General features: G+C 44.1%; 1 protein-coding gene across 1 annotated transcript; it reads left to right on the top strand.

Moving 5' to 3' along the window:
* The first annotated feature begins 376 nt into the window (after positions 1-376).
* LOC306914389 (leucine-rich repeat and calponin homology domain-containing protein 4-like) lies at positions 377-18,313 on the top strand. Its single transcript, XM_079491384.1, has 11 exons — positions 377-505; positions 1,657-1,756; positions 10,489-10,628; positions 11,437-11,508; positions 12,873-12,930; positions 13,566-13,629; positions 14,241-14,342; positions 15,145-15,242; positions 15,923-16,060; positions 16,509-16,586; positions 17,486-18,313. Exons 1-11 carry the CDS (start codon positions 474-476, stop codon positions 17,771-17,773), a joined length of 1,170 nt encoding a protein of 389 aa, XP_079347510.1. The 5' UTR covers positions 377-473; the 3' UTR covers positions 17,774-18,313.
* The last annotated feature ends 980 nt before the right edge of the window (positions 18,314-19,293 follow it).

Genomic DNA, 19,293 nt, shown 5'->3' on the forward strand with positions numbered 1-19,293 from the left:
CTTTGCAAATGGCGTGGAGAGCCCAGACTGACGCCATTGGATTCTACACGCTCTAAATATCAATAAAATGTCTCGTTTGCGAAGAATAGGCTTAGGGAACATGTTTTAAAGGTTTGTTTTGTCTGTTTTCACTTTTGTGGAGGAGAGGAGAGGAGGGCCTCTCCGCTCACTGGCCATGTAATATCTATATCTGGCCACAGATGGGCTGTGGCGCTGTTCTGAAATCCACTGCCATTTGACTGTATTTTATTTGACTCTCGTTTCTCTGACTTCCTGTGTGTGTGTGTGTGTGTGTGTGTGTGTGTGTGTGTCGTCTCGTTCATCTGTTTACTTTACTTATTCACAGCTAAGAATCACATCAAGGTCTGTGAAACAGTGAATGAATAGCTGACTCTGTCGCGATTTTGGCTTTTTAAGTTGTTTATGTTTTTGGAGGAGATTAATGCCCTGGATTATATGTTTTCGTGACACACATGGAGTCCCGAGAGGCAGCAGAAAGTGACAGGTACGGGTCGTCCCTGTGATTAAACGTGATTCTGTTCTTTGGCTATATAGAAGTGTCTATTTGTACATCTCTAAATGTTTTGATGAATTGAACAAGGTGGACCCTCTTGTAAACAAGTGTAATGCTTAATTGGGTCGTCCAGAGAGAGAGAGAGAGAGAGAGAGAGAGAGAGAGAGAGAGAGAGAGAGAGAGAGAGAGAGAGAGAGAGAGAGAGAGAGAGAGAGAGAGAGAGAGAGAGAGAGAGAGAGAGAGAGAGAGAGAGAGAGAGAGAGAGAGAGAGAGAGAGAGAGAGAGAGAGAGAGAGAGAGAGAGAGAGAGAGAGAGCGCAGCCGTGCCACACTCGGGGAATCATTTGATTAGTTGATTTGACCCCCCCGATCCAACCCGTTGAGGCTGAGTGCCAAGCAGGGAGGCATTATGTCCCATTTTTACAGTATTTGGTATGACCCCGGCCGTGGATGGAACCCCTGACCTCCCCAGTTTCAGGGCGGACACTCTAACCACACAAGGCCACTGAACTGACAGCAGACATCAGATTAGTGACGGAAGGGAAGGAATGGCTTTCATGAAACATTGATGAGGCGTAACGGATCACCTCCCAGACTAGGGAGACAGAGAGAGAGAGAGAGAGAGAGAGAGAGACGGAGGGAGAGAGAGACGGAGAGAGGGAGATTGAGTGTGTGTGACGGACAGGATAGGTGCCGGGGAGGGGAGAGAGAGAGGTAATGGATTAGGAAACCATATGTTTCCTCTCTGAAACCCCGCGCTGTGACGTTTGTGTGTGTGTGTGTGTGTGTGTGCCTGCGTGTGTTACTAATAGTTGTCTCCGCAAGTATATGAGAAATAGACGTTTTGATGAACCATTTTACTGGTCCTCACAAGAAAAATGGTTGTTGTTTTTTGGTTGGGGGGAAAAAGAGATATTTACAATCAGGAAAAGATTCATGTTGAGGTTAGGATCAGGATTAGACATTCAGATGTAAGGTTAGGGGTTTTGGTGTTTTAAACATTATGTTATAATTTAGCTATTGAAAAATAGCAGATCTACAAGCTCATAGAGCGCCACTCGGTGGCGCGCTATGAGCTTGTGTGCGTGTGCTTGTGTGCGTGTGCGTGTGCGTGTGCTTGCGAATGCGAATGCGTGTGTGCAGTCTGTCGGATCAGGAGCTGCTGTTCTCAGTGCAGTTCGGAGGTCTGGACTCTGGCTTCAACAGCGTGGACAGTGGAAACAAGAGATGGTCTGGGAACGAGGTATTTGGTCCTACTGACAATACACTTAGAAATAAGTTTAGGCATAGTTTTACTGAGGTTAATTTTAGGAATAGTTTAGGTTTTTGCACTGTTTTTACTGAGGTTAAGATTAGGAATAAGGTTAGGTTTAGACATAGTTTTACTGAGGTTACGTTTAGGAATAAGGTTAGGTTTAGACATAGCTTTACTGAGGTTAAGTTTAGGAATAAGGTTAGGTTTAGGCATAGTTTTACTGAGGTTAAGTTTAGGAATAACTTCAATAAGGTTAGGTTTAGGCATAGCTTTACTGAGGTTAAGTTTAGGAATAACTTCAATAAGGTTAGGTTTAGACATAGCTTTACTGAGGTTAAGTTTAGGAATAACTTCAATAAGGTTAGGTTTAGGCATAGCTTTACTGAGGTTAAGTTTAGGAATAAGGTTAGGTTTAGGCATAGTGGGCTGAGCGCTTACGGCGGCTGTACGCCCGAGGCAACTGTGTTTTAAGGCGAGCGTCGGGACCGGGTATCCCTTTTAATGACTCACATCCACACTAGAGCCCAGCCGATGCCAGATATTACTTATACAGTGAGCTTCTGATGTGATAACGTGTGTGTGTGTGTGTGTGTGTGTGTGTGTGTGTGTGTGTGTGTGTGTGTGTGTGTGTGTGTGTGTGTGTGTGTGTGTGTGTGTGTGTGTGTGTGTGTGTGTGTGTGTGTGTGTGTGTGTGTGTGTGTGTGTGTGTGATTGAGACATTCTGCATAGTGAGTACTTTTGGAACTTTAAGTACATTTTGATACCAATACATTTGTACTTTCCCTCAAAGTACATTTTGAATTCCAGACTTGTACTTGTAATAGAGTATTTCTACAATGCAGTATTGATACTTTTACTTAAAGACAGAGTGCCGTGATCCCCCCAAAAAAAGAAAACGGGTCTATTAATTATTTGGAGGAAGATTTTTTTTGGCCACACCCACCAGTTCATTTAGTATAGAGAGTATGCGCGTGACATCATCATCAAACCCGGAAGTTATCCAGGAATGCCTACCAACTTTACCAAGTGGCAAAAAACGACTTGCTGGCCTTGATAGCCCATATATCCAAACAGAAACGTCCTATCTGATTGCATTAAACAACGTTAAACAATGTTAAACTCACTTTGCATGTTGCTTTGCCACTGGCTTTGCCACTCGATGTGCCATTCACTTTAAGCATGCGCATACTCTCTATACCTGGTTTTCACCTTAGCACCACCCACCTGAACTTAAGCCTCGCCCACAGATGTGTGTTGTATGATAAGAGCGAGCGGGTTAGGGGATGATTTTAGTGTGTCACTAAAATGGTGTATTTTCGATTAATCCTTTTGACCCGAAGGCTTTCAGCTTTCAGTGAAGACATTTTAATATTTATAACCACACCTGAGGGGGCTATAGAGCGTCGCAGTCCCGCCCCCTACCATGGACCAGGAAATGAATCCCAATGCATTTTCCTCATAGGCATTTCGAAAAGTATTTATTTAAAGACTGTTACGCCGCGGACAAAGCCAACTCGAGTCGTGACAACTCATGACAACACAAACAATATTTTGGACCAAACAAATAATTACAAAGAAGAAAAACAACAAAAAGTGTTGTAACCTGCCGTTTTTTCTTCTTTCTAATTATTTGTTCGGCCCAAAAAATTGTGTTTGTTGTCATGATTTGTCACGACTCGAGTTGGCTTTGTCCGCGGCGTAAATGTCTTTAAATAAATACTTTCTGAAATGTCTATGAGGAAAATGAACGGAGAATCATTTCCTGGTCCAGGGTAGGGGGCGGGACTGCGACGCTCTATTAGACTCATGTCAACTCCATAGACACATACAAAACACCTGGGGGTCTATTAGAGTCATGTTAACTCCATAGACACATACAAAACACCTGGCGGTCTATTAGACTCATGTCAACTCCATAGACACATACAAAACACCTGGGGGTCTATTAGAGTCATGTTAACTCCATAGACACATACAAAACACCTGGGGGTCTATTAGAGTCATGTTAACTCCATAGACACATACAAAACACCTGGGGGTCTATTAGAGTCATGTCAACTCCATAGACACATACAAAACACCTGGGGGTCTATTAGACTCATGTCAACTCCATAGACACATACAAAACACCTGGGGGTCTATTAGACTCATGTCAACTCCATAGACACATACAAAAAACCTGGGGGTCTATTAGACTCATGTCAACTCCATAGACACATACAAAACACCTGGGGGTCTATTAGAGTCATGTCAACTCCATAGACGCATACTAAACAGAAAAAGTAAAAAACTATGGCACATATTTAAGTAAATAAAGCAGGAAAAGGGCGCACACCAGTGTTGGTGAGGTGCTGGCCTAAGGTAGTAAATAAGTACAAATGAGAAAAGGCCGCACACACATAGCCACAATGCTGTATATTTATTGAGAAGAATCCAACGTTTCGACCTTTCGGCCTTCTTCAGGGAATTTAAGTAAAACAAAAAATGTGAGTATGTTTTCCACCACCGTGTACCGAGCCAAGCTCAGTCACTCCCACAGTGAGAAAAGACCCACAATGCAACACCTTATCACTTCTTCACTGTCCACTGGACACCTCGTATAGTCCGAAACCCATCGCCTCTGAGGAAACGGAACCAACATGTCCTTGAATAGTGACAATAGCCAAGATCTACAAGCTCACAACGCATGGTGATGTAGAGCTGCTATTTTCACTACTTTTACTTCATGCCTCTTGCATTCAGGTGACCAAAAAGATACAAGGTTTCTACCGGCTAAAAACCTCTCTCTCTCTCTCTCTCTCTCTCTCTCTCTCTCTCTCTCTCTCTCTCTCGTTATGCAAGGTCATAGTTAGTGTGTGACAGGCTGGGAAAAGTCAACACATTGTGGTTCCCATTGCTCACTGTGTGTGTATCAGACACTCACCCTTTAACGAGAGGAGGAAACCCATTCACTGCTGTTTGGACAAAGCGCTCCATTCTCCACGTACTCAAACGTTTTTTTTACTTAAGTAAAAGTATCAATACCGCAATGTAGAAACAATCTGTTACAGGTAAAAGTGCAGAATTCAACATGTAATTGAGTAGAGGTACTGAAGTATTGGCTTCAAAATGTACTTCATCCATCCATCTTCCACCGCTTATCTGTAGTCTGGTCGCGGGGGCAACAGCTCCACCCCAAAAACCCCCGAAATGCATAGAAAACTGTATTTTACCACAGTTATACCTATAACACACAATCATCTATCATCCATACATTTTATTTCTTTCTTTTTCTTTAGTTGTGAGCCACAAGATGTGTATCTTGTACAGGGCTTATATTAAGCAAGTAAGCATCAATAATAACATCAGTTGTCTGCTTTTCTGTGAAAGCCCTAACAAATGCTTCCTTAACATATTTGGATTTGACCAGAAAGATAACGCCATAAATTACACAGTGATTTCAACACTTGTCAGTCACTTGGCATAGGCTATAGCAGCGCACAGCAATGCCAGCATGCATGCATTGTCAGGGAGCGTGTGAGATACACGACACAAACGTTAGCACATTTTTGTTTTATTTGTGTTTCTTGTTGAGCCTCGTTGTGTCAGACTGGTGCAGATCGGTTTTAACCCATTTTGGGCGGGAACCCCTTTTGGTGTTAAGCATTATGTTATGCTTTAGCTATTGAAAAATAGCAGATCTACAAGCTCTAAGCGTAATTTATTTTGCTTTGTATTCTGTACTCTTGAGTCTTGCCCCCCCCCCCCCCCCCCCCGCCCTCAAGTCTAATTTCCTCCTGGGGGGGAGGAGGGCATTTTCAGACCGGGGGAGATGGGAGAGGGAGGGGCTGTTCAGCTCTGAGCAGGGCACTATGGAGACGCGCACGTTGTAGGAGGGACGCATGCATGTAGTTAGTAGCGTAGTGTTTCAAATAGTAAGTAATATAAGCACTTTAATTTGAAATATCATTGAAATTTGGGATTTTTGCATGCCATCATGTTTGGTGAGGCAGTCAGGGCATTTAGGGGGGCATTGCCCCTTCCGTGCCCATGCCTATATCTGGGCCCTGGAGTATGAACGAAGATTGCTCGGTAGACAGAGAGCTTTGCCTTCTGGCTCAACTCTCTTTTCGTCACAAAAGTGAGGTACAGCGACTGCGATGCCGCCCCTTCCGCTCCGATTCCCCGGCTGATCTCCTTCTCCGTCCTCCCCTCACTCGGGAGTTCAAAATGTACTTGAAGCACCAAAAGTAAAGTGCTCGTTGAGCAGAATGTTCTGAAAAAGAATCAAGTTTATTAATAATTATAGTATAGAGTAAAAGGAAAATATTTGTCTCTGAGATGGACTGAGGTAAAAGTATTGGAAATTGGAAATACTCAAGTAAATTACAAATACCTCAAAATTGTACTTAAGTACAGTACTTAAAGGCATATTCAGTGATTTGACTTAATTCAAATATCACTTTTTTTTTCTGGATAATCCTCCCTACTATAGAGTGTGCTGACCATATAAGGAGTTCCTCCCTGTCCCCATTGAGCCCCTGGGGTAAAAAAAAAACCCTAGTTTCAGTTTTGGTGGCGGGTGGCAAAGCCTTCATCCAATCAGGATGAGAGGGGCCTTCCTCCAATCATGATCGAGTGGGGGCGGGCCTTGGTGCACATGCTGTTGGCCTGTTGCACTTCCCCCCCACTGTAGAGCGTGCATGTGCACATTTTGTTACCGGGGCGGACTGGGTGGTTTTCCAAATCACCCAAATCACTGAATGCTCCTTTAAGTAAATAGACGTTCCACCACTGCATACTGGGATATCCCTGGTCTCTGCAGACACGAGGAACAGATATCTATTGACATTGTTACACGTCTCCCAAGAACCAAGCCTCCTGTTTTCATTTCAGCTTCGCACGCACGCACGCACGCACGCACGCACGCACACGCACACACAGGTTTTTAATCTAGCAGTGTTTTCTCCCAACTGTTTGAGAGACAGAGTGTGTGGGAGTGGGAGAGATAGCAGGAACTGACGATGAAGCGAGGTTTGCCAACTACGAGATATCTCGTAGTTTAATTGACACCCGTTATCTGACAACTATACGAGATATCTCCTAGATATCGCGTTATATCAATTATGAAACCGGTGTTGCGCGGTGTTTACGTTCACTGGTGTCGGGGAGGTCACCAGGACTCTAGATGCACCTCGGAGGCAGACATCTCTCCTGTCCAGGGGGAGAGTAGAGAGAGTGACGACATAAAACGTATGGATTGTAGCTTTAACCCATTTTGGGCGGGAACCCCTTTTGTTTGGTGTTTTAAACATTATGTTTTAATTTAGCTATTGAAAAATAGCAGATCTGCAAGCTCGTAGCGCGCCACCGAGTGGCGCGCTACGAGCTTGTAGATCTGCTATTTTTGAAAAATCATGAAAACATTTATTTCAGAAAACTGAAAGGATTTAGAAGAAACTTTCAAGGTCAGGCCTAAATGGGTTAACTATATATTGGCTCAAGACCAGGGGTCATCAACGGACAAATCAGCAGACAAATGTAATGTTCTTATTTCATAAGGGTCCATTTGGATCCATTTTGAACACTCTCAGAGTTACAGACCTGTCATTCAGGGCTAGCTCTTTGCGTGTTTCTGGTAACATTGTTATCCACTCATTTAGTAAAATGTCCACCACAAAGCCAGCATGGCGATGAGCCCTGCTCAGGACTGACTGGTGCTGACATCCCTCCTGGAGGGTTGTTTGTTCCACAGCGTTTAGTAGAAACAGAACTGGCTTGGCTCCAGTGTTGTTTTTGCCAGCAAATTTTGATTTTAGTTTCAGTCATAGTCTCTTCAATAGTTTTAATTTGGTTTCAGTCACATTTTAGTCACCCCGAATGTTTTAGTGTTAGTCTAGTTTTAGTCGACTAAATATCATAAGATTTTTGTCGACTAAAACTACAGGTGATTTAGTCGACTAAAATGTATTTTGGCGGGCCCTGATGCCGTCGAAATGACTGATTTTACATTTGCTGAAAATAGCCGATCTACAAGCTCACAACGCCTCGCAGCGCGACGCGTTGTGAGCTTGTAGATCGTTGTGAGCTTGTAGATCTACAAGCTCACAACGCGTCACGCTGCGACGCGCTGTGAGCTTGTAGATCTGCTATTTTCAGCATGCAACCAAGTGTAAAATTACTTACACTGGATCTCTTGTCCACTAGTCCCTTCCTGACATTTTAGTCTAGTTTTTATCTGTCGACGAAATTGTCAGTATATTTAGTCTTAGTTTTAGTCGCCGTAGCTTATTTTTCATGTAGTTTCCATTTAGTTTTCATCAGTGAAAAAAGGTAGTCGTCTTAGTTTTAGTCGACGAAAACGACACTGGTTGGCTCCCACGGGGTGCATGTGTTTGGTCCAACACACTAACAGTCCTACAGTCATGAGACACCTTATCCAAAACCCCACCCTGAACCTATAACCTCACAGGGAGCCACAAGGTTTGTTTTAACCTGCCACGGGTTAGTTTTAACCTGCCACACGTGTCGGGAGCCACGGGCGAGTTTTAACCGGCCACGGGTTAGTTGTAACCGGCAGTGCATGTCGGGAGCGACGGTGTTGTCGAACTAATGCCTGTCGGACTGTTAGTACGTCTAACCAACATACTGGTATGCACCCCGGCTCCCCACAGCGTCTGAGTGCTTGCTACCAAGCTACGGGTGCCTGACACAGTGCCCTGCCCAGCCTCATCCTTCTCTCTCTCTCTCTGAACTTGTCGGTCTAGTGCCCTTCGTGGCATTCTTGTCACCATCACCTGAAACGCCCTGAAGGCCCCGGACGACTGGTTGAGAACCACTGGGGGTTAAGCAACACAATGTAAAGGAGCCAAGAACAATGACAGCGTCACAGCTGGAAGAGAAAGTCCAATTTATTAATGTACCGAAACAGGAAATGTGCAGAAAATGTGATTCTGCTCAAATGTGCTCAGAACACAATGAGCCTTGTCTCTCCAGACATCAGTCAAATGCACCCTGTTGGTTTTGTCTGGGTCTGTTTTAGCTCCAAGGCTCCTAGTCCCCCATGATCTCTCTCTCTCTCTCTCTGCTGTCTGTGTTTATCCCTGTCTCCGTTTGTCAACTCAATTCGTGATGCTTTTTTGGCATGACATGACATGTCATCGTGACAATAGTGGTTTGTTTTTTACAGCGTGGGTTTACGGCAAGAGTCTGTCTGTCTGTCTGTCTGTCTGTCTGTCTGTCTGTCTGTCTGTCTGTCTGTCTGTCTGTCCAGAGATAATTTCACAAACCACTGGACAGATGGCCGTCAGTCTTTGTATGCACACTGCCAGTAGGACACATGAAGTTTTATACTTTTTTATACTTTTTTAAGATATTTTTTATGGCTTTTTTGCCTTTATTTGATAGGGTACAGTAATGTGACAGGAAAGGGGGGGAGAGATGGGGGGGAAGACATGCGGCAAAGGCTGAAGGGGCCGAACCCGAAGCACGCCGTCAGGCGGAAGTTTTATACTTTTTAAATATTTAAATGTAAATAACAGATCTACAAGCTCAAAAGGCGTCAAATCTGATGTTCTTTTTTTTTTCTTTGTTATGACCGCATTTCAATACGGAAAGCATTGCAATTTGCACTTTTAAACACTTAAGTAGCTTTAAAAGCACTCAAGTACTACTTTGACGGAGCAACTTAACACTTGTAGTTGAGTAATATCTGAGCAGGAGTATCTATACTCAATTCTGTACTAGGGATGCACCGTTATTGAAATGTTGGCCCATATGATATGATATAGTACTTTATTGTGAGTTCACACTGAAATTTGTCTTGCGACACAGCAGCCAAGTATGCAGAACACATATACGTACACACATTTGACATAACACAAAGAACAAGACAATTTACATACATAAAGACATGAAGACAAGAGCAATATCCACTGCTTAGATTATCCTGTGGCTACTACGACTCTTGATTAAGCCTCAAGGTCGACTGGTGGACAAAGGACCTCTTTAGTCTGACCTTATTGTATGCTGGTACACCATATCTCCTTCCTGAAGGTAGCAACCTATACTCTCCATACAACACATGCTTAGTATTAGAGGTGATATTCCTTGCTAACCTTAGGATGCTGTTATCATACGTGGATGTATAAAGTTTCTGAAGTTGTTGTCCAACAATCTTTGAACAAATGTTCAGTTGTTGCAGCATTTGTGACGAACATAAACAGCTTGAATGTAGTATTTTAATTAAAAGATGTCCCAACGTTTGAAAGCTTCCCCATAAACACTGATAGAATGTGCAGCCTTCGTCACAAAAGGCTTTTCATTTATTTTTCAACATAGTTATTATAAAATTGAATATCTGGTAAAACCAGTGTATTCTTTTGATATCGACCCGGTACCGATATTGCATTTTAAGGCCAATATCGGAGAATACTGATGTGACGACCGATTAATTGCCCATCGATCGCTATTCTATACTCAAGTACTTTGGGGTTGAGTACTTTGACCACCACTGACGTCTTGTGTCCCCATGTTCTTGCCTCTGTGTGTGTGTGTGTGTGTGTGTGTGTGTGTGTGTGTGTGTGTGTGTGTGTGTGTGTGTGTGTGTGTGTGTGTGTGTGTGTGTGTGTGTGTGTGTGTGTGTGTGTGTGTGTGTGTGTGTGTGTGTGTGTGTGTGTGTGTGTGTGTGTGTGTGTGTATCCTATAGGAGCAGTCTACACGTGGAACTGGGACCCCCACAGTCTTCATCATCCTCCCCCTCCCCTGCGTCTCCCCCCTGCGTCTCTCCCTCTGGCCCCTCCCCTGACCCCCCCAGCCCCTCCCTGGAGGAGAGGAGGAGACCTGGATCTCTGCTTCTCTGGCAGGAGAGAGAGAGACAACAGTAAGTATGAGAGAGAGAGAGATCATACTATTATGCCAGTCATTGCTGGGTTAAATTCTGGGGTAAATAAGCAACAAACAAAAATCCCGGCATGTTAACAGCATGAACAAGCACCTTTCTATTCACCGATAAAGCAGTGCGACATGGTTCGCTGACGGCATGACCGTCAACCGTTTGTTTTCGTGTAGAAGCATGCAGCGGCAGCTGCGCGACCACGGCGATTGCGTGACAAAATGGGACCGGTGCCAGTTCGGGAAAAATAGATTAATAGACCAGTCATTCCCCAATAGTGAGGGGAACATTCAGACCCTTCTGATCCCCAATTTGTTTTCCCCTAAAAAAGAATATCTATAGTAATATCTGATCTACAAGCTCACTCACTAGTGAGGTTTGGTTAAAATAACATTTGTATTCATGAATTCAAATAAGTTTAAGTTCAAGTTAAAATAAGTTTTAACCCATTTTGACCTGAGATCGGATTCTAAAAATGTCTTCTACATCCTGACAGTTTTCTGAAAAAGCTATGTTTCCATGTCAGTCGTTCTTCGATTTTTCAAAAATAGCAGACCTACAAGCTCGTAGCGCGCCACTCGGTGGCGCGCTATGAGCTTGTAGATCTGCTATTTTTCAATAGCTAAAGCATAACATAATGCTAACGCCCAAAGGGGTTCCCACTCAAAATGGGTAAACTCGTATTAACAAGGGCGTTTCATAAAACATGTTGACGGTGCTATATTTCAGTAGTCAACAACAGTCCTGTGTATTACCGTGCAGTATAACCACATCTTTTTTTTCTTTTTTGGTACAGCTTACTGAAGTCCTCCTCGTCCAAAACAGGAAGTCACGTGACTGCGGCGCCACAGGCAGGAAGTTGCTCAGGGTGAGTAGAAACGTCCCCCCCCCCCCAATAAAATAAAATTTGTACTGCTACTGAGTGAATGTCCTCTGATTCTGATATGTTTTTTTGTTTTTTGTTTTTTTGCATTTCCTGGAGTCGTATCATCATATCAATTTACAATTTGGGCATTTAGCAGACGCTCTTAATCCAGAGCGACTGGCAGTAATCAAGAACAACACATGGTAATACATCAAATACATAAAAACAGCCTCGACAACTCAAATTATTTAATTTAGATAGCATATTATGTACACATAGCACTCTATTCGACACCGTAAATCAAAATGTAGTATTCGCCAATATTGTTTTAAATATATTTTATGTTTTTTATCTTTGCTTTTCTACAGCAGACATGCAGCTGTTGTTGTTAGTTCTCCAACTTAAGTACTAATCCATTCCTGGTTGATTGTTTTCATATAATATACTGTAGGCCTACTGTACGTGGGTCGCCGCCAATGTAGGTGCGGTGGCAACATATTCAAGAAAGATTTTCTTAGGAAAAAAGCATGCGTCATACGCTCAATGGGCTGTACAACTACAGTGTGTAAATACGTTACTTACAATTGGTGCAGTTTCGAAAATAGCAGCGAGGCATTGTGGACTTGTTAACTTTGATTCTGAACAGCTGCTGTGAATTCCGGCCAATCAGATCGGCAGCTGCGCAGCCAGCGCTCTGCCCATAGTTAACCCTTCACTCGCTGGTTGTTTCAGAACACGGTGTTGTAATGCTTGATTGGATGAAAGAAAAATATTTTACCGCCGAATAATCGACTAATTTCAAATATTATGGTATTGGAGTCGACTACCAAAAATCACGTGATTAATGGCCTACAATTTACAATGTAGGCATTTAGCAGACGCTCTTAATCCAGAGCGACTTACATTAAGCAATAACAAAAAGCATGGCATACATCACATACATAAAAAGTAGTTATCATGAAACATGCGTAAGCTAAGAACGTAACAGTCGAGTATCTATATCATGAAACTATATGTAAACTATACATACTATACTATATTATATATTATACATATGTACTATAAAGTGCTATTCACTACATAAAATGCAAGTTCTAGTGTGGCCTACTACTCTATAGTGTATTTTATAGTTTCACTGTACAGATATTCTACTGTTTGGATGTCAGGTTCTTAGCTTGCTTTGCGATGATCCTTGATGACTATTTCTATGTATTTGATGTGTTACCATGTGTTGTTCTTGCTCACTGTAAGTCACTCTGGATTTAGAGTGTCTGATAAAATGCCAACGTTGTAAATTGAGAAGGGAGAGGTTTTGTAGTGTAATAATAATGTCATTAGTCAACTTGTGATGCTTTGTCTCCCCCTAGTGGCGGCTCACCAGAGAACACCCACTCCTCCCACAATGGCCTCAGACACAGATGTGCGGTGGGTTTTTGTGATTGTACAATTCAACGGTGTCGCCTCCTTTATTATATTATCTTCATGTACTGACACGAGACTTCACAATAAAGGTTATGCACGCGACATCATCATTGTACCCGGAATAATGCGGGAACGCCTACTGGAGTGGCAACAAACTACTTTCTGGCCTTGACAGCCCATACATCCACACAGAAAAGTCCTATCTGATTGACAGCCCATACATCCACACAGAAAAGTCCTATCTGATTGACAGCCCATTCATCCACACAGAAAAGTCCTATCTGATTGACAGCCCATACATCCACACAGAAAAGTCCTATCTGATTGACAGCCCATACATCCACACAGAAAAGTCCTATCTGATTGCAATAAAGGACGTCACTTTGCCACTCACGTTATGCATAGCACTGTAGCACTTGCCGTAGCACTTGCCCTAGCCTTGACGACCTTACAGGAGTATGCAAAGGCTCAACTTATGTCAGTTAGATAACGTACACACAGTGTACGTGTCGCAGTACGCGTTGAGCTTGTAGATCGGCTATTTTTGCTACGACAGTATATGTGGCCCTGAGTGTGGAAATATAGTGGCCCTCTCACCCTTCAAAGTTGCCCTATTTCATTTGTCTCTCCATCAACAGAGTGCAGACCAGATGTCTGCTGTGGTTCCTGCAGCACCCGTCCAACGCTCTGTCAGCAGAACAGGTACAACTAGGGCTGTAACAAAGTACTTGTGCGTTACATTTTAGCAATTTTATGAAGAAAAAAAATGATTTCGTTACTTTTCTGTTCAATATCTCTATTCTCTACGTCTATAGATAAAATGTGTGTATTCTGTGTTCATGTCAAGGTACTGGTTTGTCCATAATGTGTTCAAATATAATGTCCATGTATTTGCCAGAGACACACTTTTTTTTACATATTTATATCCTGCACTATCCGCATGTTTCACACAGATTTAATTTCTTTACCAAATAGTTACTGTAAACTATAGTTTTTTTTTAAATCATTGAATCGTATCACCATAATGAACCAATATCGTCCTTGTATCGTATCGTCGTCCGTGTATCGTGATACGTATCGTTACACCCCTAGGTACAACGCACACACGCGCGCACACACACACACACACACACACACACACACACACACACACACACACACACACACACACACACACACACACACACACACACACATGCACGCGTCCGCGCGCACAGCGGTTTAATAAAAAACAACTGAAAGCTGGAGTTGAAGTAATAAGTAAGTTTGTGTGTGTGTGTGTGTGTGCGCGTGTGCGTGTGTGCGCGTCTCAGACATGCCATCGTCTCCCCAGACGTCCTCTCCTCCCGGTCAGGCCCAGAAACCCAACAGCTTCCTGTTCAGGACGTCGTCGCGCAACAGTTTCAAGAGTACAGGTACACACTTAAAGCAGACATAACATGCATTTTAAAGGCATATTCATAGTTTTAGGTGATACGGTCACCATCTATTCATACTCCAGCTTTAGGTGATAAGGTGACCACCCTATTCATACTCCAGTTTTAGGTGATAAGGCCACCATCTATTCATACTCCAGTTTTAGGTGATAAGGTCACCATCTATTCATACTCCAGTTTTAGGTGATAAGGTGACCACCCTATTCATACTCCAGTTTTAGGTGATAAGGTGACCACCCTATTCATACTCCAGTTTTAGGTGATAAGGTGACCACCCCATTCATACTCCAGTTTTAGGTGATAAGGTCACCATCTATTCATACTCCAGTTTTAGGTGATAAGGTGACCACCCTATTCATACTCCAGTTTTAGGTGATAAGGTGACCACCCCATTCATACTCCAGTTTTAGGTGATAAGGCCACCATCTATTCATACTCCAGCTTTAGGTGATAAGGTGACCACCCTATTCATACTGCAGTTTTAGGTGATAAGGTGACCACCATCTATTCATACATCTATTCATACTACTTAACCCATTTAGGCCTGACGTCAACATTTTTAAAAAAAAGTCTTCTTAATCCTGACAGTTTTCTGAAAAACCTTATGTTTCTGTATCAGTTAGCTATTGAAAAATCGTAGAAATGCGGCACACATCTTTGGATATATATTCTTTCAGAGCGAACGTTTTTTTTATTTCGACGTCAGGCCTAAATGGGTTAAAAGTGGTGGAGTCAGTGAGTCCAGAACCACGCTGATACTGACTCTATGTTGTCTCCTCAGGTTCTGGTCACAGCCTGGTGGAGTCCGGACGCAGTGAGTCCAGAACCACACTGCGCTCCCCAAAGGAAGACAGGCCAGACGTCATTCAGCTACGCAAGGTAGCATAAAGAAAATGTCCAACAAGTGTCCCACTATGAGTCGCCCATGCAGTGTTGATTTTGACAGCAATGTCGTTTTTTGTTTTGTTTTAGTCATAGTATTTTTTGAATCAAATTTAATGTACTGGTAGTTTTTGTCATATTTTAGTCAACTGAAAAGTTTTAGTTTTAGTCTAGTCTGTCGACTAAATATCTTAAGATTTTAGTCGAGTAAATCTACTGTTCTGACTCGAAAATCCTTTTTTAGTTATTTCTCATACACAAATCCAGTATTTTCTTTCTCTTTTAAGAAATTCTTCTTTTCAATACACAGTAGCAAACTGAAAAACATTTTTTTTCTTTTAAATCGATTATCTTACAAAGATTGTGTAGTTCTCTTCTCTTCTCTCCTCTCCTCTCCTCTCCTCTCCTCTCCTCTCCTCTCCTCTCCTCTCCTCTCCTCCCGTCCCCTCTCCTCCCCTCCCCTCCGTCCCCTCCCCTCCCCTCCCCTCCTCTCCTCTCCTCTTCTCTTCTCTTCTCTTCTCATCACGATTGAAATTGCGGTTTAATCACGATTTTAAATTATCACCGGTTTGAATCGATTTTAATCGATGTACGATATACCGTTATACATGCCTACATGGTTGCGCCCCTAGAGATGATTGACCCTCCCGTCTCCTCCTCTTCTGTATTCGGTCCAGACTCTGGAGTGTCGTCTGAAGGTGTCGTTACCAGAGGACCTGGGAGAGGCCTTGTCCAACGGGACCGTCCTGTGTCAGCTGGTCAACCAGATACGACCGCGATCCGTGCAAATCATCCACATCCCCTCCCCCGCTGTGGTCAGTACTAGTGTTGTAGTACTCGAGTCCGGTCTCGGTCTCGTCCATCATTTGACTCGGTCTTGACCCATTTTGACCTGAGATCAGATTCTAAAAATGTCTTCTACATCCTGACAGTTTTCTGAAAAAGCCATGTTTCTATGTCAGTGGTTCTTCGATTTTTCAAAAATAGCAGACCTACAAGCTCGTAGCGCGCCACTCGGTGGCGCGCTATGAGCTTGTAGATCTGCTATTTTTCAATAGCTAAAGCATAACATAATGCTAACACCAAAAGGGGTTCCCGCGTCACTACAATTCAATGAAATAAATGTATTATACCCATATTGTGCACTGCGGTCGCTTGCAACTTTATGCAACTGACTTGCATGGCAAATCATTGGTGTGGTTTGTTTGGGCCTTGGTCTCATGTGTTCATTTATTTTGCTGTCCCCCCCACCCTACCCCACAGCCAAAATTGAGCTCGGCCAAGTGCAGACTAAACGTGGAGAACTTCATCTCCGCCTGTCGCAGGCTGGGCGTCCCCGAGGTGAGTTCACTCCTGCCTCGTCAGCGCCCCCTTTTTTGCTTTTGTCTCGAGCTTTACAAAACAATCGCCAATTCAGCCAGTGTTTTGACCACTTTTAGCGCCGATACATAGATGGCAAAAATGAGCAGATCTACAAGCTTCACATTGCAACGTGAGCTTATAGTTCCACTTGAGTGTTTGCTGTTTTTGAAATAAAAGATACCAAAAGCAAGATTAATAATAATCAATTTCCCAGGCTAAAGTGGTTAAAAACGAGTTCACGTGTCAAATGTCTTTTTTCTTTGTGCTTCATGAATATTCATGTCCGTTTTGCTCCGCAACTATGTTTTATCGCACTGGTTCCCAAACTCTTCAGCTCGAGACCCTAAGGAGAAATTTGACGTTTGCCCCCCGGGACCCAAACTAGTAAAAACAGCAGATCTACAAGCTCACAGCGTGGCGCTTTGCGGCGCGTTGTGAGCTATTTTCACTACTTCTTAAACATTCTAAGTTATGGAATTCCTTAGATTTTCATGAAATTACAAAAAAGAAAATACATTGAATTTTGATATAATATTATTCATGGGAACGTTTATTGAAAAAAGGTTTTGGAAATAACAATTGAAACAAAAACGCATAGGAAACAAAAAATAAAAGGGACCTCCATAGCAATGTGTCGGCGACCCGCCCGAGCACCCCTCCCTCCCCGCTGTTTGGGAACCAGTGTGTTTTTGTCATCGTGTGTCTAAATCTGCTCTGTTTTCTCCTTGTTGCTCCTCCTCCTCCCTGTACCTACGTTTGTATCTCCCTCCTCCCCCCCGCCTCCTCCATGCCTCCCTGCTCCTTCTCCTGCTCCCCCCGCCCCTCCCCGCCCTGCCCCCCTCCCTGCTCCCTCCCTGCCTACCTACCCCCTGCCTCAGACGGAGGTGTGTGCGTGCTCCGACGTCTTCCTGTGCAAGACGTCCGCCGTGCAGCGCTGTGTGTCCGCCCTGCTGGAGGCGGTCTCTGCTGCCCCCAAGAGGCTGGAGGAGGAGGAGGAGGAGGAGACCTCCCCCCCCCTCCGCCGCGGCGCCTCCCAGCACTCCTCGCCGCCTTCTCCTTCCTCCTTCTCGTCTTCTTCTTCTCCGCTGCTATCCACAGACTTCCTGCTCGTCTACGTGGCGGCCATGACACTGCTCTACGTGCTCTACTGTTACGTCCTCGGATAGAGGAGACTCCAACCCCCCCGTTCGTTACCTCCTCGGATAGTGGAGACCCCCCCCTCGCTCTCTCTCTCTTTCTCTCTCTCCGTCCCGCACGAAACGTAAAGACGACGGCGTGATGTCGTCGCCACGATCAAAATACCACTTTTGTGTCGTCGCGTGAACGATTTGAACCCCCGGCGTCCCTATTCTCGGGAGAACGTCTGCCAAAAAATAGCCGGTCTACAAGCTCGCAGCGCGTTGCGACGCGAGCTTGAAATAAGAGAGAACCAAATGCGCTCTTTTTACAGGTCCGTTTTATCAAGTATAAAAGGGTTTAAGTGGAGCTGAATTCGCGGCACAATAAAAGCTTAATTCATCCTAGCGTATGACGGAGGACAATTCAAAATTCCACGATACGATTATCGCAAGCGGGTTTTTTTTAACGACATACACTAATAATAGCGATCATCGACCCGTCCCGAGGAATGTGAGACACAAAGCCTTACTGCTCCCCCTACTGGCCACCGGGGACACTGCTGCTGCTGCTCACAACGCGTGCGTGTGCGCCGCTGACGAGGTACTCTCGTTGTTGTGCATAATGTCTGTGATGACCCGGAGATCAAATAGCATTGCATCACTTAATGCACACACGCACGCACACACACACACACACACACACGCACGCACTCACGCGACACAGCTGCAAACCCCACCAGAGCCATGTGAAACCCCATTTACACTTCTTCGTAGGACGGTGACACACGCCCCCCAAAATAGCTGATCTATAAACTCACCGATGGACTGTTTTAACCGTTTTCCACCCACCAAATGGCACATATAAGCTACTGCATTTTTCCCTCCTGGGGGGGGGGGGGGGGGGGGGGGGGGGTTGTGGGGGTGTTGTGTTATTGTTAAACATCCACATTAACAAGAAGTTCTCCACAAAAATGAGGACATAGAAGAATTGTTATTTTGATGAACGTTTGCCTGTTAGCTCTCCTAATGGTACCAACATCAAAACAGCATGGACCATGTTCTGTAGTTTTGGGTCTGAGAGGCTAAATGTCATCAAATGGTGGTTCCGTGGCTCAAAATGCAGAAATGGACCTTGATATGAAAAGGGTTGAAAACCACTGGTCTAGTTAACAGACGTGAAGTCCACATACATAACCAGCCCTACAGTGTGATGAGGAAGCCATTTCCGGGGGAACGGTTCCAAATGTGATGGAACCCATTCCTGGTTCCTCAATGTTGGATCCGGTTCCGAATCCCAACCCTAGTCGGACAGCGAGCAGGTAAAAAACCCCTTGAGCGCGAGAACAGAGGACAACATTACGGATAACTTTCCCCCCTTTTCCCCAAACACACAGACCTGCCTGCCTTAGCTTTAGCTTTATACTCGTCAATGCACAGCACGATTTTACTCTCCCCCCCCCCCCCCCCCCCCCCGACCCGACCCGTGGATCACAGGGGAATGAACTAAAGAAAGAAAAAACGCTGGGTTTACGTTGAACCAGACAGAACTGTGAATGTGATCTTTGAGC

This window comes from Electrona antarctica, assembly GCF_951216825.1.
Source record: "Electrona antarctica genome assembly, chromosome: 21".
In the NCBI taxonomy this organism is placed as follows: domain Eukaryota; kingdom Metazoa; phylum Chordata; class Actinopteri; order Myctophiformes; family Myctophidae; genus Electrona; species Electrona antarctica.